The sequence below is a fragment of the Mustela erminea genome, chromosome X, assembly GCF_009829155.1.
Source record: "Mustela erminea isolate mMusErm1 chromosome X, mMusErm1.Pri, whole genome shotgun sequence".
Lineage (NCBI taxonomy): Eukaryota > Metazoa > Chordata > Mammalia > Carnivora > Mustelidae > Mustela > Mustela erminea.
This window is the reverse complement of record NC_045635.1, coordinates 73,417,131-73,443,283: the sequence shown is the minus strand read 5'-3', so window position 1 is coordinate 73,443,283 and position 26,153 is coordinate 73,417,131. Positions and strand designations below refer to the sequence as shown.

General features: G+C 36.9%; 1 protein-coding gene across 1 annotated transcript in view; it reads right to left on the bottom strand.

Annotated features, from left to right (window-relative positions):
• DACH2 (dachshund family transcription factor 2) overlaps positions 1 to 26,153 on the bottom strand; it is an 896,917-nt gene that overhangs the window by 300,752 nt on the left and 570,012 nt on the right. The window contains exon 4 of the mRNA XM_032330772.1: positions 13,090 to 13,221. Coding sequence (XP_032186663.1) covers positions 13,090 to 13,221 — 132 coding nt within the window. The remainder of the gene's footprint in view (positions 1 to 13,089; positions 13,222 to 26,153) is intronic.

Below are 26,153 nucleotides of genomic sequence, written 5' to 3'. Positions count from 1 at the left end.
TTTCCCCATTGAGGATGATATGAGCTGTATTTTTGGGGAGTTTTTGTTTGTTTGTTTGTTTATGGCCTTTATTATTTAAGATATGTTTGCTCTAACCCTACTTTGTTGAAGGCTGTTATCATGAATGACGTTGTACTTTGTCAAATGCTTTTTCTGCATCTGTTGAAAGGATCATATGATTCTTACCCTTTCTTTTTTTAATACAATGTATCATATTGATTGACTTGTGAATATTGAACTACAATCGAAGCCCAGGAATAAATCCCACTTGATTGTAGTGAGTGATTGTTTTAATGTAATATGGGATTCAGATTGCTAGTATTATTGAGAATTTTTACATCTATGTTCATCAGGGATATTGGCCTGTAGTTCTCTTTTTTAGTGGGGTCTTTATCTGATTTTGTATCACAGTAATGCTAGTTTCATCGAAGGAATTTGGAATTTTCCTTCCTTTCCTGTTTTTGTTTTGTTTTATTTTTATTTTTGTTTTTTGGAACAGTTTGACAAGAGTAGGTATTATGTCTTCCTTAAATGTTTGGTAGAATTAACCTTTCAAGCCATCTAGCCCTGGACTTTTGCTTTTTGGGAGTTTTTGATTACTGATTCAATTTATTTACTGGTTATAGGTCTGTTCAAGTTTTCTATTTCTTCCCGCTTCAGTTTTGGTAATTTATATGTTTCTAGGAATTTATCTGTTTCTTCCACGTTGTCCAATTTGTTGGCATTTAGTTTTTCATAATATTCCCATAAGGGGGCATTTTTGTGGTATTAGTTTTTATTTTTCCTCTCTTATTTGTGATTTTATTTTTTGGGACCTTTCTCTATCCTTTTTCGCAAGTCTGGCTAGGGGTTTATGATTTTTTAAAAAAACTTTTTACAAGGAACTAACTCCTCTTTTCATTAATCTTTTTTACTATCTTTTTTGTTTGTTCCTAGAGGATTTTTTATGCACTAATTTTTATTATTTCTTCCTTCTGACAGCTTTAGGCTTCATTTGTTTTTCTTCTTCTAGCTCCTTTAGGTGTAAGTTAGGATATTTGAGATTTTTCTTGCTTTTTAACATATGCCTGTATTGCTATATATGTCTCTCTTATAACCACTTTTGCTGCATCCCAAAGGATTTGGACTACTGAGTCTGCATTTAATTTGTTTCTTTTTTTTTTTAATTTCGTCTTTTATTTCCTGGTTGACACATTGATTACTTAATAGAAGGTTGTTTAACCTCCATGTATTTGTGGTTTTTCCAGTTTTTCTTGCAGTTGACCTCAAGTTACATAGCTTTGTGAACAAAAAATATGCATGGTATTTTTTCAATCTTTTTATAGTTTTTGTGGCCTGATTTGTGATCTAGGATGAGATCTATTTGGAGAATGTTCCATGTACACTCAAAAATAATGCATATTCTGCTGCTTTAGGATGGACTGTTCAACTATATCTATTAAGTTCAACTGGTCCAGTGTTATTCAAAGCTATTGTCTCTTTTTTGATTTTAGGTGATTGTCTATCGAAGTAAGTGTAGTGTTAATGTCCCCTACTATTTTTGTATTATTATTCTTTATATTTGTTATTAATTATATATACATATATAATATATATATATTATATATATAAAGATTTTATTTACTTATTGGACAGAGAGAGAGAGAGAGAGTGCATAAGTAGGGGGAGGAGCAGAGGGGGAGGGAGAAGCAGGCTCCCAACTGAGCAAAGAGCCTGATGTGGGACTCAATCACAGGACCCCAAGATCATGACCTGAGCTGAAGGCAGATGCTTAACTGACTGAGCCACCCAGGAGCCCCCTTAATTAATTATATTTGTTCTTTGTTTTATATTTGTTATTTGTTTATATTTGTTATTTATATTTGTTTTTAATTTGTATATATTTTAATTTATATTTATTTGTTATTAATTGTATAGTTGTCATTAATGATTTTTATATTTGTTATTAATTATTTTATACATTTGGCTGCTCCCATGTTGAGTACATAAATATTTATAATTATTGAATCATCTTGTTGGGTAGTCCCCTTTGTTATAATACAGGGCCCTTCTTTATCTCTTTTTATAGAGTTTATAGTATCTCTTTATAGAGTTTAGTTTCTCTGATATAAATATGGCTATTGAAGTTTTCTTTTAATGTCCATTTTTATGACAAATGTTTTTGCATTATTTCCCTTTCTATCTGCAAGTGGCTTTAAGTCTAAAATGAGTCTTTTGTAGGCAGCACATAGATAATTATTTTTTATCCATTCTGATACCCTATATCTTTTTATTGGAACATTAATTTCATTAAAATTCAAAATAATTTTTTTAATAGAGAGTCATTTGGGGAGGAACAAAGGGAGATAGAAAGAAAGAATCTTAAGCAAGCTCCACACTCAGCACAGAGCCCAACATGAAGCTCAATCCCACAACTCTGAGATCATGACCTGAGCTGAAATTAATAGTTGACACTTAAACAACTGGGCTACCCAGGGGCCCCAACATTCAAAGTAAGTATTGATAGCTATGTATTTAGTGTCATTTTATTACTTGTTTTGTCATTGTTTCTGGATATTTACTCTGTTCCTTTCTTGTCTTTGTCACTTTTGGTCTCTCTTTTCCACTCAAAGAGTCCCTTTAATATTTCCTGTAGGTCTGCTTTAGTGGTGATAAACTCCCTTAGATTTTGAGTGTTTGGGAAACTCTTGATATCTTCTTTTATTATAAATTATAGCTTTGCTGACTGTAGAAGATTATGCTGAGATTAAACCTTGCTGAATAGAGTAATCCTCACTGCAGTTTTTCCCATTCTGCACTTTGAAAATATTATGCCACTCCCATCTGTCTTACCACGTTTCTGTTGAGAAATCTCCAGCTAACTTTATGTGTCTTCCCTTCTAAGTTAGAGACTTCTTTGCCTTGCTGCTTTTAATATTTTTTATCAGTATATTTTGCAAATTTAATTTAATTGCAAATTTAATTTGTTGTGGGTCCACTTCTGTTATTTTGTTGGGAGTTCTCTGTGCTTCCTGGATTTGAATGTCTTTTTCCTTCCCCAGATTAGACAGTTTCAGCTATTGTTTCCTCAATTAAGTTTTGTGTCCCCTTGTCATTCTCTTCTTCCTCTGGGACTCCTGTAATATGGATGTTATTACATTTGAAAAAGTCACTGAATTCCCAAGGCTGTTCCTGTGTTCCATACTTCCTTCTTGCTATTGTTCAGCTTTATCATCCTCTGTTATTTTATATTCTTCTATATCACTATTTATTCCTCAGCTTCTACCAGCCTTGTGTCCTTTGCATCAAGCCTTTTTCCAAACTCAATTATCACATTTATCATTTCTGAATATTTATTTTTTAACTCTTATTTCTGTGGTAAGCACCTCCCTGAAGTCTCCATTCTTTTCTTAGTCCCGATGAATATCCTTTTGACAGTTGCTTTAAATTCTCCATCAGACATGTTACTTACACTTATTTTGCTTAGATTTCCTGTTTCATTTGGGACGAATTCTTCCCTCTTGACATTTTGTCTAAATTTCTGTTTTCTTCTATGTGTTAGAAAAGCCCATAATGTGTCCTTTTCATGAGATTAGTATCTTTATGGAATGAAAGCCATATAGCTTCCAGGGTCCGGTGTTTCAGGAATCATCTTTGTTATGTGTTGCATACACACTGCTATTGTATTTTGGCTGTTTTATCCTTCAGGCCCATTGTTTGCAGAATTTCTTATTGACTGAAGTGGGCAATGTTTGGTTCCTGGGTAGAATGTGGAGAGTTTTAATTAAGTGTGCTCTTGTCTGCTTGTGGAATGAGAACTAATACCATTTTCACTAGAACTGAAGTCCTGTAGAATTCTCCAGTCAGGAAACGTGGTGTAAGGAGGGGTTTCTGCTGGCCTTTTGGTGACAGAACCCACTGCACTGAGAATGAAGAAGTCTTTACTGAGAAAGGCAGTCCAACCAGAGCACAGGGGTGTTGTTCTTGAATTAAGCAAGTTAGGCAGCCATTGAGGGTGCTACATTGGTTCTGTCATGTGGCTCCTGCTTTATGCTGCGGGGCGGGCGAGGGAAAAGCTACTGCCCAGCTCCTTTGTCCTTACAAAGACTTCTGAAATGCTTCCTTTCAGGGATGCACTCCAACATGGGGAATAGTCTCCCCAGTATGTGTCCTAGGTGTTGGTTTGGCAGGCTCTGGGAGTGCAGGAGTGCAGGAGAAACAATAGAAATGACCACTGGGTCCAGGTCTTCCAGCCTCCACACTCTCCCTTTCCTTAACCCTTGAATCTCCTGCCAAAAGGATATATGCCCAGGTCACATCTCCATAGGTAACCTGATACCTATGCAGGAAACAGAGGTATCAGGACCCCCCACCCCATACCCTCCGATACCCTACCATATATGGATGTGAGCCCATGCCCTACTTTGGCCTGATAAAAGACCCCCACCAACTCCCTCCCAGTGCGATTTCCTCAACTTATCCTTTCCAAGTCACGGAACCTCACCCAAGAGTGCCAACCTCCTCCTGGCACAATTTTCCTGACTCCCCTTCTCCCGAGCCCTGAAACTTCACTGGAGAGTGCCTTTAATAAATCTTGCCTTGCACTCACCTTGCCTGGTGTTGTGCTTACCTCACCTGCGAAACTTTAAACTAGGCACACATCAGATAGCTGTTCCCATGGCTTCTGCCACAGGTTGTTTGTTTTCTCTCCAGGAATATGGCAGTGCCCTCAAGGCTCTATCACAGCCATGTCCTCTGACCTTTAAACCTCCAGTCTTTAACCCTGCTGGTTTCAAGAACTTACAAAAATCAGCACCTCTTGTTTTCCCAGCCAACAGCTTTAGGAAAATGTTCTCCCTGTGTGTTCCCCTGTGTGCTCTTCTGTCTTCCCTGTGAACATGGCTCCCACCTCTCCTCAGCACCTACTCTTTCCTCCCTATATTATGTCTTCACACTTCCTACCTTCTTCAAGGTGTATTCTCTCTTTAAATGTGTAGTTTATTCTGTCCATCCTCAGGTTAATTTCTAGAGTATTTAGAATGATTTGATAGTCATCTTATTGTGTTCATAGGACAAGATGAGCATAGGTTCCTCCTACTCCTCCACCATCTTCTCTCTTCTCCCCTCTTATGATCATTACTTTAAATTATCTATCAGACATATTACTTATATCCATTTCAGTTAGGGCTCTTGTAGTTTTGTCCAGTTCTTTCATTTGGGAAATATTCCTCTGTCTTCTCATTTTCTCTGTCCCTTTGTATCTGTTTCTCTGTGTTAGGAAATGTTAGCTATATCTTCTGCTCTTGAAAGTAGTGGTTAAGATTTACACTTTTAATAAGGTGGTGCTGGTCCTTTGCTAGAGAGGATATGTCTCTGCTGTAGATACAAGGGCCAGCCTGGTCTGCTCTGCAAACTACACAGAGATGGAGCTCACTGTACTAGCTAGTTTTGTGCACTGGTCTTCTTCCACAGGGGACTCACAGCAGCTGTGTATGTACACTGAGGCCAGCTGGGGCCATTAAGACAGGGCACCTAGTGTCTACATATTTTGTACACCTGTCATATTTCATAGAGAATGCACAACTGCTGATGAGCTTGGGGAAGCTGGTGGATGCTCTGCAAATTGAGTGTGGATGGGCTGCATAATGCCTGCAAGTTTTGTGCAACAGTACTGTTCCACAGGGATCAGGCCACCACTATGAAGGTCTGTGTTAGCTGGGGTCTGATTCACAAAGTGTGTGAGTGAGGCTCACGATTTTAACAAGTTGCAAAGTGACTTGGCACTGCTGAAGGACTGAGGCCCCACAAAGCATGCAGTTGGGAGATGTAGTGTTGGCAAAGTTTGCATGGGTCTTCTGGGGGAGAGGACCCATAGCACTGGTACCGAGGCAGGCCAGGATAAGGGGTGGGGGTGAAGTGTAACTGAGTTTCCATGTGAATACCTATGCTGTGCTAGTTCCCACAGGTAGCTGTGTGTGTATGTGGAAGTTTGAGGAGGGAAATGGGAAATGGAGCCTACCAACTTCTTTGTTCCTGGAGGAGTCTCCAGTGAAAACTGTGGCTCTGGGACCATGCTCTGTTATTAGTAAATAACTCTACCATATATTCTACGTATTTTTCCAAATTGCTAGTTCTATGCTGTGTCTCACAGGCAGTTTTTTGTGCTGTCTCTTAAGATGGAGGAACTCAGTTTCTTCTGGTTCTCCCAGAGCTGAACCTGCTGATTTTTAACATTCCAGGATTTAATTCCTGCTGCTGTATGAACTCATGAAATTCAGCCTCTCTGGTTTTTAGAGTCAATTCTATGGGTATTTTCCTCCCTGTGTAGCTTTGTGGTGTGAGGGTCTGTTTCTCTCCCCTCCCTGAAGCCATGGCTCCCACCCAGAAATGGTCCACAAGTTCATTTAGCTCCCCACTTTGTCACCACCCTTCCTACACTCTTTGATGTGGTCTCTTCTCTCCATTTAGTTGTAGAGCTTGTTCTGCCAGTCTTTGTGTTGTTCTCTGGGTTATTTACATTGATCTGAGTGTTATCTAGTTGTATTCATGGAGCAAAACAAGCTTAGGGTCCTTCTGCTCCACCATCTTGCCCAAATGTCTGTATGTTCTTCTGTCAAAAATGCTGTTGGCATTTTGATAGGGTTTGCATTAAATGTGTATATTGCCTTAGGTAGTACAGACATTTTAACAGTATTGGTTCTTGCTATCCATGAGCATGGAATATCTTTCCACTAGCTTGTGTCATCTTCAATATCTTTTATAAATGTTTTCTGGTTTTCAGAGTAGAGATCTTTCACCTAAGGAGCTCAAGTTCATCCCCAGATATTTTATTATTTTTGGTGAAATTTTGTATGGGTTATTTCTTAATTTATCTTTCTCTACTTCATTATTAATGTATAGAAATGCAACAGAATTCTGTTTATTATTGCATGCTGCAACTTTACTGAGTACATTTATAAGTTCTAGTACTTTTTAAAAGTAGAACCTTAGAGTTTTTCTATATATGGTATTGTCATCTGCAAATAGTGGGAATTTTGCTTATTCCTTACCAATTTGAATTCTTCTTATTTCTTTTTCTTGTTTGATTGCTGAGATGATGACTTCCAGTACTACACTGAATTAAAATGGAGAGTGGTCATCCTTGTCTTGTACCTGATCTTAGAGGAAAAGCTCTGTTTTTCACCATTGAGTAAGGTGTTAGCTGTGGGTTTTCATATACAACCTTTATTATGCTGGGTATATTGGCTCTAAACCTACTTTGTTGATGGTTTGTACCATTAAGGAATATTGTACTTTGTCAAAGCTTTTTGTGCATCTATTGAAATGGTCATATGGTTTTTATCATTTCTTTTTTTAATGTGATGTATCACATTGGTTGATTTTGTATTGAACCACCCTTGCATTCCAAGAATAAATTCCCACTTGACTGGACTTTTTATTTTTATTCTTTAAGGCAGTTGGTGCATTTTAATTGGTTGGTTTAATCCATTAAGTAGTGAATAGGTAATGACTTACTCTTGCCATCCTGTGAATACTTTTTTGGTTTAAACTTGCTCTGTCCTTGTCTTCTATTGTTGCCTTCCATTGTTATTTGTTAAGTTGTTTTGCTAGTGATTTGCTTTGATTCTATTGAATATCTATCATAGTTTTTAACTTCCTGTTTAACTTGGGTTTGTATACAATATGTATATTATTTATATATATATTTATTTATTTAGGGAGAAGCAGGCTCCCCAATGAGCAGGGAGCCTGATGCAGGACCCTCTGATTATGACCTGAGCTGAAGGCAGATTCTTAACTGACTCAACCATCCAGGGTTCCCTGCAATGATGCTATTTCTAAACAAGTTCACGTTCTGAGGTGTTAGGGGTGAGGATTTCAATATATCTTTTTTTTTATTTAATTTAATTTTTATCAATTTTCAATATATATTTTTAAGGGGCAAAATTCAACCCATCAGAAAAAGTGAGTTAAAAAAGTTACAGATGCCAAATGCTGGACCCAGACTCAGTTGGTCCCTTCTTTCCTGAATTGTTCTCACACTACCTGGGTTGATCAGTTTCTCAAATTACTTACCTAACTCTCTAGTGTTTAGCAACTACTCAACTGCCTTGCACTTCAATAAAATTTTTATTTTAAGTAGATAATAATTTAACTTCTTTTTTTCCCCTATATTCAGTTAGCAGGTATACAGTACACTATTAGTTTATGAAGTAGTGTTCAACTAATGAATCATTGAAAAATTTAACTTCTATTACATACAAAAATTCTCCACTTTTACTTTCCTACACACCTTTTTTGTTTTTGTAGTCAGAATCTGCTTCTTATATTGTGCATTCATTATCAAATTTTTGTCTTTTCATTTTTTTTTTGTTTTTTAAATTTCTTTTCAGTGTACCAGAATTCATTGTTTATGTACCACACCCAGTGCTCCATGCAATACTTGCCCTCCATAATACCCACCACCAGGCTCACCCAACTTCCTATCCCCTGCCCCTTCAAAACCCTCAAATTTATTTTCAGAGTCCATAGTCTCTCATGGTTCATCTCCCCTTCCAATTTCCCTCAACTCACTTCTCCTCTCCATTTCCCCATGTCCTCCACGTTATTTCTTATGCTCCACAAATAAGTGAAACCATATGATAATTGACTCTCTCTGCTTGACTTAACTTCACTCAGCATAATCTCTTCCAGTCCTGTCCATGTTGATACATAGTTTAAAATTTTCTTTTTTTTATTATGTTCAGTTAGTCACTGTATAGCACATAATTAGTTTTTGATGTAGTGTTCAGTGATTTATTAGTTAAGTACAATTATTTATGCACCATTACAGTGTTACATTAACCTGTATTTATCTATCCATTTACCTTTTCCAGTGATATTTATGCATTCCTGTGATTTAACACTGCTGTTTTTATTGTGTTTTCATTTTATTTTAAGAACCCCCTCAAGCTTATCTTGTAAGGGAATTCTAATGGTGATGAAGTACTTCAATTTTTATCTGGAGAAAACTTAATTTTTTCCTATATTTTTGAAATATTTTTCCAGTTACTGTATTTTTGGTGATAAGTGTTAGTGCTTTAAATATACCATCCTGTTCTCTTCTACTCTGCAAAGTTTCTGCCAATAAATCTGCTTATTTTCTTATGGTGATTTCTTCATATGTAACAAATTGACTTTTCCCTTTATACGTTCAAATATTCTCTCTGTCCTTGATCTCTGACAATTTTATTATAATGTATCTCTGTGTAGTCTTCTTTGGATTGATCATATTTGAGGATTTTTGAGCCTCATTAACCTGGTTGTCAATTACCCTCCCTAGATTTGGAATTTTTCAGTAATTATTTCTTTAAAAAAGCTTGTTTCCCCCTTTCTCTCTCTCCCCCCCCCAAACTCCCATAATGCATATATCAATGCAAGAGAAACAATATAACCTAATATTCTGTAAATCCTGTAGGCTTACTTTCCCCTATTTCATTTTTTTCCTATTTCTACTCTGAAAAATTTTAAATAACCTATTTTCAAGTTTGCAGTTTGTTCCTTCTTAATTGACTGTGTCTTATATTAAAGTTTATATCATATTTTCTGTTTCTTTCATTGTATTCTTCAACTCCAGAATTTCTTCCAGAATCTCTTATTGACTGTTATCTCTGTTGAACTCCTCATTGTGTTCATGTATTGTTTTCCTGATTTCCTTGAGTTATGTTAAGTGTATTCTCTTATAATTTATTCAGCTTGCAGAAAACAATTATTATGTAATTATTATTTGAATTCTTTGTCAGGCAATTCACCACAGATCTTCATTTCGTTAGGGTTAGTTTATTTAAAAAAATATTCCTTTTGTGTGGTGTTTTATTGATTGTTTATCTTCTCTCTGACTTTGCATTGCTATCTGCATATTTGAGGCAGTAGCATCTCTTTCAGATTTTATGGACTCACTTCAGTAAGGAAAGACCTTCATGTGAAGGTGGATACAAAGACATTGGCTGGGTGGGGTGTGGCAGCTCTGGCTCTAGGACAGTGAAATGACAGCTCCAAATCTAGAAATGGGAAGGCACAACATTGTTGACTTTGTGCAATTCCATCAGCTGAGATCGCCATTGGCAAAGACTGCCAGGTTCTTTGACAGACAAATCTGTGGTTGTCTGTGGTGGCAGTGAGAGCTGCTGGAGTTGTTGGAGGCCACGGCATGGTTGGAGTCATGGATCAAACCAGGCCCTGTATTGTGCCTCCTTTAAAGGCTGAATAGCCGACCTAAAGGCTTAGGTCAATAAAGTCGAGTAATACTAAGGAAGGGTCTGTGCTATGTGTCATGCGCTTGCCTACGTGACTTCCCACACACTCTCCCTACAGAAGGGAACAATGTGGTCAGGGTCAAGAGTTCTTAGTTGGTCCTTGTTGTTCCTGTACCTCCCATAACCCACTCTTTGGTTGATAGTCTTACTAATGGCATTAGCTGAGACTACCTGGCATCACGAGATTTGCTTGTAGTTAATGTAAACTTGTTATAGGAACTTGCAGTCATCTGACTAGATACTGATGTATTATTCCTTCTATTGTGGTCTGCCTTATAAATGCTTGTAAGATGTGGAATAAAATCGGCACTGTTGGACATCATCCTCAGTGTCCCTCCTGCCCCCATCTCTTTGTCTCTTAATTTCTTTTCACCATCCTCTTACCCTCACGTTTCCTGTTCAATCTGTTGTGCCAGCCGTGACTTGGAGTCCTCAGTGGAGAAGACTGCTGAGGTCTACCTGTTCTCCCATAACCCATGAGGGGAAGTTATGATGAAAGGGATCTCTCCTGATAACACACTCTAGTGTGCATATACACACAAGGCAGTAGTGCTCATTTATAGACTTCAAAAATCTCAGGGACTTCATATAAATATGTATTATTATTATTTTCATCACTATAATTATTTTTATATCTGCTTATCTTCAGTACATCAAGATAAGGATAAATTGCCATCTTCAAGCTCAAACACAGTGGTTACTCTACTTTCATTTCTACACCAAATATAACATTATACACAGATGGAAACCTAATACTTTATTTTATCACAATGATGGATGGATGGAGTTAGGACAGATTATATTTAGCCAGGAAAATTAACTACTTACTAAGTTAGAAATTAGGTAATCAGTACATCTCTGAAAATGTCTTTATTGTCCTGTTATAAAGTAACAACTTAGAAATTTTGTACAGTTTTTCATAATCTGGTATACCTAAGAAAAATATGACAGAAATTACTGCTTGAACTCCCATTAATTTTTATTGGTAAAAAAATATTTTTTTATATACAAGAGGTTTCCTGCCAAATGTGGTTATTTCTAAGACACTATAAGATTTGAAACCCGATATGAAGTAAGAGGTGTTAGGAATAGGAAACTGATCATCAGTTTATTAGTGTATCCTCATGATAAAAACAACTTTTATTTGAAGGGTTTGATAAAATAAAATTTCTGCAACAAAACAGCATTAAAGAGGAGGAAGAATGTAAATAAAACAGACTCTGGACTTAACCAGACATGGGATTGAAATGTACCTCTGCCGCTTACTAGCTCTGGGACTATGAGCAAAGCTGAACCACATTGTGCCTTTGTTTCCTTATTTGCAAAATAGAGTGTTGAAAATGTCTTTTTTTTTCTGGAAATTTGGTAATAATTAAATATGTTAGCACAAGAGATAGATGAATAAATGCTGCACAACATTGAGATTACAATTAATAATACTGTATTATACACTTGAAAGTTGCTAAGAGACTAGATCTTATAGGTTCTCACCATAAAAAAATAATAATGTGATGTGATGGTGGTATTAGATTAATGCTATGGTGCTATCATATTACAATAGATAAGTGTAACAAATCAACACATTTTACACTATAAACTTACACGGTGTTATATGTCAATTATATCTAAATTAAAAAAAAACATAACTAAAGAACAAACATGGGAGATAGCACATAATAACTGGTAACTTACTGTTATTATTCTTTGCTTAGTACCAATTTTAGTATTATCTATGTGTTGCTTACAGTTGCCACAAATTAAATAAAATAATGCATTTTTCCATTGATTTCCTGCTGTGAACACTGGTTGAAGCCCAGCCCTCATTCCATAATTCACTCTGAATATTTTAATTTTAGATGAGGAAAGCTACACTGTATTAAAGTCAGAGTATTTTATTATACTGATCTGAGTCAGTTATTTCCCTCTTTAATTACCCTGCTTTTTTCCCTCTAAAATAAATTCCCACTGTGCTTGAAATTCTAGGAACCTAAAGAAGAGAGGTAAGACTGCCACCAATCTACCTATCACATTATATTAAATTTAGCTACAGAATTAGATCAGAAACGTATGGCTTCTAAGAATATCTTTGGTTGCCCTTTCTTATGTCCCAATAAAATTAAGACATATTTATTTATTTAATTATATATGTATCCATTAATGTATGCTGATATCTATAATCCAAGTTACTTTCAAAAGAGATCTGAGGGGTAGTCTTATGATCAAAACCAAGGTAAAATTATCACAAGATAAAGGAGAAAAAACAACTGGCAAGAAGGGAGAAGATATTCTATTCCACAGGCATCTTTCTCTTCCTTTATTCTGTCTTTTTCTTTTCTTTGCTTTCTCTTTGTTCTACTTCTTTTCATTAGCCCTTGCCAATGACCTGAGTATGCCAGCGCCTTTACTTAGCTAAGGAGGTGGTAGTCCACCTAAAATGACTGCAAGTGAGCCAAGGTGGATTTTCAGAACTCTCAGTGGTACATTGTTGAGAGAAAGTTAAAGTAAGAAACCTGAGGTAAAACTGAAGGGGACAACTTTTCACAGGCAAAAGGTAAAGTAGCTAACACTATAAAAATTAGTAATTGATTCCACTACAAAAACAATGAAGGTAACTGATTCCTGAAATTTAATTCTGTTTTTAATGGTTTTCCAGTTTCACTGTACTAGTTAGAGGTAGGGTTAACCATCCTTATGCAATAACTGCTCAAAATCAAAGTATACAAATTATTCTCTCCTCTCCCCCTCATACTTTCTCTCTCCAATCTCAGAATACATTAGTGAGAGTCACCTATCTTGTAGTCCTGAAGACACTCACCAGTATTAGAATTAAGATCATCAGGCTCTGACTCAGTCCCATTTTGGTTTCCATTTCCCTGAAGAGTGTTTATTGCCATAAGCTTCATCTTCTGCAGCTTCATTGCCTCAGCCATTGCTGCAGCTGTTATACCTAAAACCAGAACAATCCCTTTTAAAATGAGGACCATTTATTAATGTAATTTAAAGCTGGATACATTTCTTTAATAGACCTATGCTTCATAGAACAAACCAAAAGAAATCCCTTATCTAATCTGTGTACAATGTTCTTTACCAAGTAATGTTCAAGTAATGTTCAACTCCTGCTTTTTTTTTTTTAGTTTGTCTTACAATGGATAGTTTAAAAATCTACAAAATAATTAAATAAATATTAAATTCCATATAAAATAACATTGTCAGATAAAGCACTGTGAAATACTTGAAGAAATTACTTTCTAGTGAATGTATTGTTGGGACTTCTGCAAAAGGATGAGCTGTCTTCCCTGTGAGAATTACCTTAGAAGGAAAGGGGAGAGAGGAGGGAGAAAATGATTTCAGATTTTCTTTGTACCTTTTACTGTTCTCTTGCTTATACATTGAGGAACCAAATAAATGAAAATATGACAAGTAATCTCTGAAAATATGCCAGCCCCCACAGTATAATTACATTCTTTTGTATTAACATAAAGTAGTGTACCCCAATGTTTATGGCAGCAATACCCACAATGACCAAAATACGAAAAAAAGTCCAGATGTCCATCAACAGATGAATGGATAAAGATGTGTGTGTGTGTGTGTGTGTGTGTGTGTGTGTGTAGATAGATAGATAGATAGATATGAAGAATATTATTCCGACATCAAAAAAATGACATGTCATCTGCAACAATTTAGATAGAGTGTAGATAGAACTAGAGGGTATTATGCTAAGTGAAATAAGTCAGAGAAAGAAAATACTATATAATTTCATCCATATATGGAATTTAAGAAACAGAACTGATGAACATAAGGGAAGGGAAGGAAAAATAAGTTAAAAAAAAAAACAGAGAGAGGCAAACTATGAAACTCTTGACTATAGGAAACAAACTAAGAAGGGTGAGCCATAGCAGGACTGCCACCCATAAGAGCACAGCAGCATATGTGGAATCGCAACATGAAATTGGCAGTTTATAAAATGCTGGGGGAAAACAAGAAACAGATCTTTTCATACTGATTTAGTAGCATATTGGGGGACCTTGAAAATGAGAGAGCTGGGGAGGAAGCAAGATGGTGGAAGAGTAGGGGACCTAATTTCATTTGGCCCCTTGAATTTAGCTAGATAACTATCAAACCATTCTAAACACCCATGAATTCAGCCTGAGATGTACGGGAAAAAATATCTGGTACTCTATAAGTAGAAAAGTGTCTGCTTTTTGCAAGGCAGGAGGGGTGGAGAAGTGAATCTGAAGAGAGATATTGGAACATAAATGGAGAGGGGAGGGAGCCTCCAAAAGTCGGCTACCAGAAAGTGATGTAGTCCGAGATGACAAAATCAGAACTGTTAGAAATCTGCTCCAGTGAGAGACATCCCTGTATGAAAGGGGCTCATGGGATGAAAGAGGCAGAATTCTAAGTGGGTCAGTGTGGTTTCAGCATCCCAGGGGTCACAAAACTAACAGGGGTGACTGAGCCAGTAGGGTGCCCAAGCAGTAGAGTGAGGAAACTGGTTACTGTCAGTTAGCTGAGTAGGGGGTAGGGGTGGAGGTGGGTAAGGGCTCTCAACTCAGTCACCAAAAACTGCATGCCAAGCCCAATTGGATGTCCACTCTCTGCCTGGGCACCGAGAAGTAGAATGATACTCAGGGACCCTCCACAATCCCCTGGGAGTAGTGGAGCAAGTATGTGCATCATCCCATGACAGCTCTCAGTGCCATGGCCCTACAAAGGGCATTAGCGCAGTATCCTCAGACTCCCCCCAGCAGGACAGCCATGGGCACACACCACAGGAGTCTGCAGAGGTTAGCACAAACAAAAGTGAAGATTGTTTGTCTCAGAGTATTTACTGAGAAGGAGAGACTGTGATCTTTAGGTTCTGAGGCTAGAGATCAGGGCATGGTCATTTTTATTCTGATCCTCTAAAGAGGCACAGAAAGCCTTCAAGAAAAAAAAAAGCCACACAGAAGACCAGCATAACCTGAATTCAACCCTCTGGCAAGGAGTGGTGCAACTCTGCCCAGGCAAAGAAACCTGAGGAGCAGAACAGCAGGCCCCTCCCCTAGAAGAGCAGATGCACAAGTTTTCAGATCCCACAAGACTGTAAATCTCCAGTGTGGTGCAAATAGTATACAGAGCTTCATGAATTTTCTCATGATTCATTTATCTTTTAGTCTAAATTTTTCCAATTTTTTTTTCCTTTTTAACTAGTTTCTTATTTTATCAACTCTTCCTTTTTAAGACACTTTTTAATTTTTTCAAAGATTTTATTTATTTATTTATTTAACATGGAGAAAGCACAGCAGGGGGAGCAGCAAGCACAGGGAGAGGAAGAAGCAGATTTGCTGAGCAGGGAGCCTGATGCAGAGCTCTATCCCAGGATGCTGGGATAATGACCTGAGATGAAGGCAGATGCTTAATGACTGAGCCACCCAGGCACCCCAGAAGCTTACAAATTATAGAGAAAAAGAGAATCTTGTGAGAAGCTCAAAACAAGAGGAACTTTACAGAGGGAAGAACATCAGACTGACATCATACCTATCCACAAAAACCTGGCAGGCCAGAAAAGGATGGCATGATATGTTCAAGGTACTAAATGGGAATAACATGAATCAAAGAATACTTTATTCAGCAAGGCTATCATTCAGAATGGAAGGAAGGATAAAAATCTTCCAGGATAAACAGAAACTGAAAATTTGTGATCACTAAATGAACCCTGCAAGAAATATTAAAGGGGCTCTTGTAAGTGAAGAGAGGACCCAAGAGTAACATAGATGAGAAAAAAGAAAAAAAAAAACAAAAAACAAAAAAACAGACAATCTACAGAAACAGAGACTTTACAGGCAAGACAATGACACTAAACTCATATATTTCAATAGTTACTCTGAATGTAAATGGGCTAAATGCTCCAGTCAAAAGACATAGGGTAGAAAATTGGATGAAAAGGCAGGACCCATCCATGTACTGTCTATAAGAGACTCATCTTAGACCTACAGACACTTCCAGACTGAAAGTGAAGGGGTAGAGAAATATTTACCATGTTAATGCACCTCAAAAGAAAGCTGGGGCTGCAATCCGCACATGAGAAAAATTAGATATTAAACTGAAGACCATAGTAAAAGAAGATAAGTATCATACTTGAAGTGTTTATCCAAGAAGAAGGTCTAACAATTGTAAATATTTATGCCCCCAACACGGGAGCAGCCAATTATATAAACCAATTAATAACCAACAAGAAGAAACATATTGGTAATAATACACTAATAGTAGGGGACATCAACATCCACTCACAATAATTGACAGATAATCTAACCAGAAGACCAACAAAGAAACAAGGACTCTGAATGACATATGAACCAAATGGACTTCACAGATATATATAGAACATCCCATCCTAAAAGAACAGAATATTCATTCTTCTCAAGAGCACATGAAACTTTCTCCAATATAAATCACATACTGGATCACAAATCAGTTCTCAGCTGATAGCAAAAGATTAAGATTATTCCCTGAATATTTTCAGACCACAATGTTTTGAAACTTGAACTCAAACACCAGAGGAAATTTAGAAGGAACTCAAACACTTGGAGGTTAAAGAGCATCCTACTGAAGAATAAATGGGTCCACCAGGAAAATAAAAAGAATTTTAAAAAAATCATGGAAACTAATGAGAATGAAAACACATCTGATCAAAACTTATGGGCTATAGCAAAGGCAGTCCTAACAGGGAAGTACATTGCAATATGAGCCTCTCTCAAAAAATTAGAAAGATCTCAAATACACAACTAACATTATACCTAAAGGAGCTGGAGAAATAACAATATATAAATTTTAAATCAAGAAGAAGAAATAGTAAAGATTAGAGCAGAAATCAATGAAATAGAAATCAGAAGAACAGTAGAACAAATAAACAAAATTAGAAGTTTCTTCTTTGAAAGAATTAAAAACATTGATAAACCTCGGGCCAGACTTACTTGAAAGAAAAGAAAAGGACCAAAATTAATTAAATCATGAATGAAAGGGGAGAGATCATGACAAATAGAAAGGAAACAGACAATTCAAAAAATATATCAACATATTAGGCAATCTGGAGAAATGGATGCATTCTTGGAAACTTACAAAATACCAACACTGGAATAAGAAGAAATAGAAAATCTGAGTAAACCAATAAATAGCAAACTGAAGCAATAATAAAAACCTCCCAAAAAATAACAGTCCAGGACCAGATGGCTTCACAGGGGAATCATACTAGACATTTAAGGAAGAAATAATACATATTCTACTGAAGATGTTTCTAAAAATACAAATGAAAGTAAAACTTCTAAACTCATTCTATGAGGCCAGCATTACCTTGCTCCCAAAACCAGACAAAGACTCCATCAAAAGGAGAATTACATACCAATATCCCTGATGAATATGGTTGCCAAAATACTCAACAAAATACTAGCCAATAGGATACAACATACCTTAAAATATTTATTCACCAAGACCATGTGAGATTTACTCCTGGTATTAAGGGTGGTTCAACATTCGCAAATAAATCAACATACTAAAGCACATTAATAAAAGAAAAGATCCTCTCAATTGATGCAGAAAAATCATTTGACAAGATAGAGCATACTTTCTTGATTAAAACTTTTCAAAGTATAGGGATAGAGGGAACAAAACTCAATATCATAAAAGCCATCTATGAAGAACCCACAGTGAATATAATTCTCAATAGTGAAAAACTGAGAACATTTCCCCTAATGTCAGAACATGGCAGGGATGCTCACTCTAACCACTGTTATTCAACATAGTACCTAGCCTCAACAATAAGACAAGAAAAATAAATAAAAATTATTCAAATTGGCAAAGAATAAGTTAAACTCTCACTCTCCAAGGATGAAAAGTCCAAAAGACTCCACCCCAAAATTGCTAGAACTCATACAGCAATTCAGCAAGATAACAGGATACAAAATCCATGCACAAAAATCAGTTGCATTTATATAAACAATGTGACAGAAGAAAGAGAAATTAAAGCATAGATCCCACTTACAACAGCACCAAAAATCATAAGATAACTAGGATAAACCTAATCAAAGAGGTAAAAGATCTATACCCTAGAAACTACAGAATACTTATGAAAGAAATGGAGGAATACAATAAGAGGTAGAAAAACATTCCATATTCATGGATTAGAAGAATAAATATTGTTAAACTATCTTTGGTACCCAGAGAAATCTACACATTTGATCAATCCCTATTAAAATAACATCAACATTTTTACAGAAGTATAACAATCCTAACATTTGTATGGAACCAGAGAAGACCCAGAATAGCCAGAGAAATGTTGAAAAAAGAGACAAACCATGAAAGACTGTGGACTCTGAGAAACAAACTGAGGGTTTTGGAGGGGAGAGGGGTGGCAGGTTGGGTGAGATTGGTGGGGGGTACTATGGAGGGCATGTATTGCATGGAGAACTGGGTGTGGTGCATAAACAATTAATTATGGAACACTGAAAAGAAATCTTAGTGATTCGGGGTCTCTTCTGATTCCATACAAATTTTTGGATTATTTGCTCCAGCTCTTTGAAGAATACCGGTGGAATTTTTATCAGAATGGCATTAAAAGTATAGATTGCTCTAGGCAGTATAGACATTTTAACAATGTTTATTCTTCTGATCCAAGAGCATGGAATGGTCTTCCAACTTTTTGTGTCTTCTTCAATTTCTTTCATGAGTGTTCTGTAGTTCCTCAAGTAGAGTTCCTCTACCTCTTTGGTTAGGTTTATTCCCAGGTATCTTATGGTAATTGGTGCTATAGTAAATGGAATCAATTCTCTAATTTCCCTTTCTGTATTTTCATTGTTCGTGTATAAGAAAGCCACTGATTTCTGCACATTGACTTTGTATCCTGCTACGTTGCTGAATTGCTGTAGGAGTTCTAGTAGTTTGGGGGTTGAGTATTTTGGGTTTTCTGTATAAATATCATGTCATCTGCAAAGAGAGAGAGTTTGACTTCTTCATTACTAATTTGGATACCTTTTATTTCTCTTTGTTTTCTGCTTGATGTTGCTAGGACTTCTAATAGTATGTTGAACAAGAGTGGTGAAAGTGGACATCCTTGTCTTGTTCCTGATCTCAAGGGGAAGGCTGCAAGCTTTTTTCCATTGTGGATGATATTTGCTGTGGGTTTTTCATAGATCGATTTGATGAGGTTCAGGAATGTTCCCTCTATCCCTATACTTTGAAGCATTTTAATCAGGAATGGATACTGGATTTTGTCAAATGCTTTTTCTGCATCAATTGAGAGGACCATGTGGTTCTTCTCTCTTCTCATATTAATTTGTTCTATCACATTGATTGATTTGCGAATGTTGAACCATCCTTGTAGCCCAGGGGTGAATCCCACCTGGTCATGGTGGATAATCTTTTTAATGTGCTGTTGGATCCTGTTTGCTAGGATCTTGTTGAGAATCTTAGCCACCATATTCATCAGTGATATTGGTCTGAAATCCTCCTTTTTGGTAGGGTCTTTGCCTGGTTTGGGGATCAGGGTAATGCTGGCTTCATAGAAAGAGTCTGGAGGTATTCCTTCTGCTTCAATTATTTGAAAAAGCTTCAGGAGAATAGGTGTTATTTCTTCTTTGAAAGATTGGTAGAATTCCCCAGGGAATCCGTCAGGTCCTGGGCTCGTTTTTTGGGAGGTTTTTGATCACTGCTTCAAATTCGTTACTAGATATAGGTCTATTGAGGTTGTCAGTATCTTCCTGGTTCAAATTTGGGAGTTTATAGTTTTCCAGGAATGCATCCATTTCATCTAGGTTGCTAAGCTTATTGGCATATAACTGTTGATAATAACTTCTGATGATTGTTTCTACTTCCTTGGTGTTGGTTGTGATCTCTCCCTTTTCATTCATAATTTTATGAATTTGGGATTTCTCTCTTTTCTTTTGGAATAGTGTGGCCAATGGTTTATCAATCTTATTGATTCTATCAAAAAATGAGCTTCTAATTTCATTGATACGTTCTACTGTATCTCTGGATTCTACCTCATTGATCTCAGCTCTAATCTTAATGATTTCCCTTCTTATGTGTGGAGTTGGTTTGATTTGTTGTTGATTATTCAGTTCTTTAAGGTGTAGAGACAGCTGGTGTATTCTGGATTTTTCAATTCTTTTGAGGGAGGCTTGGATGGCTATGTATTTCCCAATTAGGACCACCTTTGCTGTATCCCATAGGTTTTCAACCGAAGTGTCTTCATTCTCATTGGTTTCCAGGAATTGTTTCAGTTCTTCATTGATCTCCTGGTTGATCCAAGCATTCTTAAGCAAGGTAGCCTTTAGCTTCCAGGTGTTTGAGTCCCTTCTGAACTTTTCTTTGTGATTGAGCTCCAGTTTCAAAGCATTGTGATCTGAGAATATGCAGGGAATAATCTATACTGCCTAGAGCAATCTATACTTTTAAAGCCATTCTGATCAAAATTCCACTGGTATTCTTCAAAGAGCTGGAGCAAATAATCCAAAAATTTGTATGGAATCAGAAGAGACCCTGAATCACTAAGGAAATGTTGAAAAACAAAAATAAAACTGGGGGCATCACGTTACCTGATTTCAAGCTTTACTACAAAGCTGAGATCACCAAGACAGCATGGTACTGGCATAAAAACAGACACATAGACCAGTGGAACAGAGTAGAGAGCCCAGATATGGATCCTCAACTCTATGGTCAATTAATATTCGATAAAACAGGAAAAAATATACAGTGGAAAAAAGACAGTCTCTTCAATAAATGGTGCTGGGAAAACTGGGCAGCTATATGTAGAAGAATGAAACTCGACCATTCTGTTACACTGTACACAAAGATAAACTCAAAATGGATAAAACACTTCAACGTGAGACAGGAATCCATCAGAATCCTAGAGGAGAACATAGGCAGTAATCTCTTCGATATCAGCCACAGCAACTTCTTTCAATATATGTCTCCAAAGGCAAAGGAAAACAAACAAACAAACAAACAAACAAACAAAAAATAAAATAAACTTTTGGGACTTCATCAAAATCAAAATCTTCTGCGCAGCAAAGGAAACAGTCAAGAAAACAAAGAGGCAACTCACAGAATGGGAGAAGATATTTGCAAATGACAGTACAGACAAAATGCTGATATCCAGGATCTATAAAGAACTCCTCAAACTCAACACACACAAAACAGGCAATCATATCAAAAAATGGGCAGAAGATATGAACAGACACTTCTCCAATGAAAACATACAAATGGCTATCAGACACATGAAAAAATGTTCATCACTAGCCCTCAGGGAGATTCAAATTAAAACCACACTGAGATATCACCTTACACCAGTTAGAATGGCCAAAATTAGCAAGACAGGAAGCAACGTCTTAGAGGGGATGTGGAGAAAGGGGAACCCTCTTACACTGTTGGTGGGAATGCAAGTTGGTGCAGCCTCTTTGGAGACCAGTGTGGAGATTTCTCAAGAAATTAAAATTAGATCTTCCCTATGACCCTGCAATTGCACTTCTGGGTATTTACCCTAAAGATATAGATATCATGAAAAGAAGGGCCATCTGTACCCCAATGTTTATAGCAGCAATGGCCACGGTCTCCAAACTATGGAAAGAACCAAGATGAATGAATGGATCAATGGATGAATGGATAAGGAAAATGTGGTTCATATACACTATGGAGTAATATGCCTCCATCAGAAAGGATGAATACCCAACTTTTGTAGCAACATGGATGGGACTGGAAGAGATTATGCTGAGTGAAATAAGTCAACAGAGAGAGTCAATTATCGTATGGTTTCACTTATTTGTGGAGCATAACAAATAGCATGGAGGACAAGGGGTGTTAGAGAGGAGAAGGGAGTTGGGGGAAATTGGAAGGCAGGGTGAATCATGAGAGAGTATGGACTCTGAAAAACAATCTGAGTGGTTTGAAGTTGTGGGGGGGTGGGAGGTTGGGGTACCATATGGTGGGTATTATAGAGGGCATAGATTGCATGGAGCACTAGGTGTGGTGAAAATTAATGAATACTGTTATGCTGAAAATTAATAAATTAATTTAAAAAAGAGAAATCTTAAATAAATAAATAAATAAATAACCAAAACAGCTGGGGATATCACAATGCCTGACTTCAAGCTATATTACAGGGCTGTGATAATTAAAACAGCAAGGTACAGGCAAAAAAACAGACACAAAGATCGATGGAACACAGTAGAGAACCCAGAAATCGATATTCAACTTTATGGTCAACGAATCTTTGACAAAGGAGGGAAAAATGTCCAATGGAAGAAAATGTCTCTTCAATAAATGGTACTGGAAAAACTGGACAGCCACATGCAGAATAATGAAACTGGACCATTCTCTTATGCCACATACAAAGAGAAATAAAACGGATGAAAGACATAAATGTGAGACAGTAATCTATCGAAATTCTAGAAAAGAATGCAAGCAGCAACCTTTTCAACCTCAGCTGAAGCAACTTCTTGCAAGAAACTTCTCTAAAGGCAAGGGAAAATAAAGCAAAAATCACTATTGGGACTTCTAGATAAAAATATTTTGCACTGCAAAGGAAACAATCAACAAAACTAAAAAGCAACCTATGGAATGGGAGAAGATATTTGCAAATGACATATCAGGTAAAAAGCTGGTATCTGTGAACTATAAGGAGCTTATCAAACTTAACACCCTAAAAAACAAACAATCTAGCCAAGAAGTAGGCAGGAGGCAGGAACAGAAACTTCTCCAAAGAAGATATACAAATGGGCAACAGACACGAAAAAATGCTCAACTTTGCTTATCATTAGTGAAATACAAATTAGAACCACAATAAGATAATACCTCACACATTAGAATGGCTAAAATTAACAAGACAGGGAACACCAAATGTTGGTGAGGATGTGGAGAAAGTGGAACCCTCTTATACTTGTTGGTAGGAATACAAACTGGTATAGCCATCCTCAAAAAGATTATGGAGACTCCTCAAGACATTAAAAATAGAACTACCTTATGACCCAGCAACTGCACTCATGTAATGTATATTTTCTTCAGGGGTACAGGTCTGTGAACCATCAGTCTTACACAATTCACAGCAATCAACCATAGCATGTACCCTCCCCAATGGCCATAACCCAGCCACCCTATCCCTCCCCATCCCAGCAACCCTTGGTTTGTTTCTTGAGATTAAGAGTCTCTTATGGTTTGTCTCCCTCCCTGGTCCCGTCTTGCTTCATGAGGAATTTGAGAGGCAGAGTGGGGGGTCGTAGGGGGAATAGAACTACCCTTTGATCTGGCAATTATACTATTGGGTGTTTACCCAAAGAATACAAAAAACACTAATTCAAAGGGACACATGCAACCCAATGTTTATATCAACATTATTTACAGTAGCCAAGATATGGGAGTAGTTCAGGTGCCCAACCACTGAAGAACGGATAAAGAAAATGTGATATATATCTGTGATGGGATATTATTCAGCCATAACAAAGAATGAAATCTTGCCATTTGCAACACCATGGATGGAGTTAGAAAGTATAAGGATAGGCAAAATAAGTCAGTCACAGAAAAACAAATACCATATACTTCCACTCATATGTGGAATTTAAGAAACAAAACAAATAAGCCAAGGGAGAAAAATGAGAGAGAGGTAGGCAAACCAAGAAACAGACTCTTAACTAGAGAATAAACTGATAGCTCTCAGAGGGAAGGCAATGGAAGGATGGTTTAAATATATGAGAGGGATTAAGGAGTGTACTTGTCATGATGAGTACAGGGCGAGATACTGAAATGTTGAATTACTATGGTGAACACTTGAAACTAATATTACATACATAAGCAATATAGCATGTTCAGGTAACTGTATGTTAGATAACTGTATGTTAGATAACTGTTAGATTAACTGTATGTTAGATAACTGGAACTAAGCTAAATAAATCAAACCAAATCTCCTTTAAGCTGTGTTCCTAAATTCCTTCACATGAATTTTATTTCTAAATATTCATAATTCATAAGAGTACCCTGAAGGATTAATGATGATGGCAGATGTTTTCATAGACTTGGTTTCTCAACTTATGATATGAATGGTGAAAGTGAATCAGATCCAGGCCTCTTTTAAGGAGCACACACTTTTCTGCTCTCTTGTCTCCAGTTAAAATTAACAATGGTGAGCTTTATTGAAAATATCTTATCTCTCTCCCTCCCTTTTCTTCTTCTTCCCCATCCCCTGTTTCCTTCCTTTCTTCCTCCCTTCCTTCCTTCTTTTTACCTTCCTTCCTTCCATCCATCCATCCATCCATCCTTGTGTCTTCCATTCCTTCTAATGATTGTTGAACATTTTCTTTGTCCTTGACACAAAAAATACAGAGATAAAACTCAAGGTCCCTGACCTCAGTAACCTAAGTATAATAAGAGAAGAAGGAAAAGACAGTTAGCATACATAAGAAAGGCTACACTTACAGTATACACATGTAATCTGGGAGTTCAAAGGAAGAACAATTAAGACAGCTCACAGTGGGAATGGAAAGGTTGGGAAAAGGAAATACCAAGTAAAATCACTAAAGCTTTCCCTGTAAAAGAGAGTTTCCTGAGATTAGCACTAAAAAAATTATAATTAGTTATGTGAAGCCCAGGGCATAACACTCCAAACAAACAGATCAATGAATTTGTGTAAAGGTGGTTTAAGCCAGTATGGCATGTTCAGGTGACTACAATCTGTGTGTGTGAGTGTGTGTGTGTATACATATATGTATATATATACACATGAGGAGGGAATGTTCTGATGAATGAGATGAAGAGTCATTCAAAAGTCAGATGAAGAAACATCTTATAATTACCAAAACTAATCTAAGAAGGAGAAAACATGAATATATCTATAGTAAATAAGTTAAATCTTAATTTAAAACCTTATCAACATCATAATGCAAAGCACAAATGGCCTCACTGCTAAATTTAATTAAATATTTACAAAGGAACAACAATCCAGTAGAGCAAATGGTACTCCTATGTTATTGGTGGTACTGAAAATTAGTTGAGTCACTTAATCAATTTGGCAGTTTTATTTTTTTCTAAATTTTATTTATTTATTTGACAGAGAGAGATCAACAAGTATGCAGAGAGGCAGGCAGAGAGAGAGGGAAGCAGGCTCCCTGCTGAGCAGAGAGCCCGATGTGGGACTCAATCCCAAGACCATGAGACCATGACCTGAGCCAAAAGCAGAGGCTTAACCCACTGAGCCACCAAGTTGCCCCCTGGAAGTTTTCTTCTAAAGTTACATATGCTTACCATATGACCCAACAATCCTATTCCTAGTTGTTACTCAAGAGAAATGAAAATATATGTCCAAGTGCCTGTAAGTATAACACCATAAACTCATAGCACTATTCTTTATATTAGCAAACAAGGAAATCATCATCAACTAGTGAATGGATAATCAAATTTTGTTATACCCATACAGCAAAATTTAATGAATTATTGATGCAGGCAATGTCATGGATAAATCTCAAAAAGATTATGCTGTATGAAAGAAGCTATAAGCAAAAGATTACATAATGCATAATTCCAAGATAAAACTTTACTAAGAGAGCAAATCAATGGATGACTGCCTGAGATTAGGATGACTAAGTACAAGGGGTAGGAAGTCATCTGTATCTTGATTATGGCTTTTATTGCTGCATACAATTGATAAAATTCTTTTTTTTTTAAGATTTTATTTATTTATTTGACAGACAGAGATCACAAGTAGGCAGAGAGGCAGGCAGAGAGAGAGAGGAAGCCTGCTTCCCTGTGGAGCAGGGAGCCCGATGCGGGGCTCGATCCCAGGACCCTGAGATCATGACCCGAGCCGAAGGCAGCAGCCCAAACCACTGAGCCACCCAGGCGCCCCAATTGATAAAATTC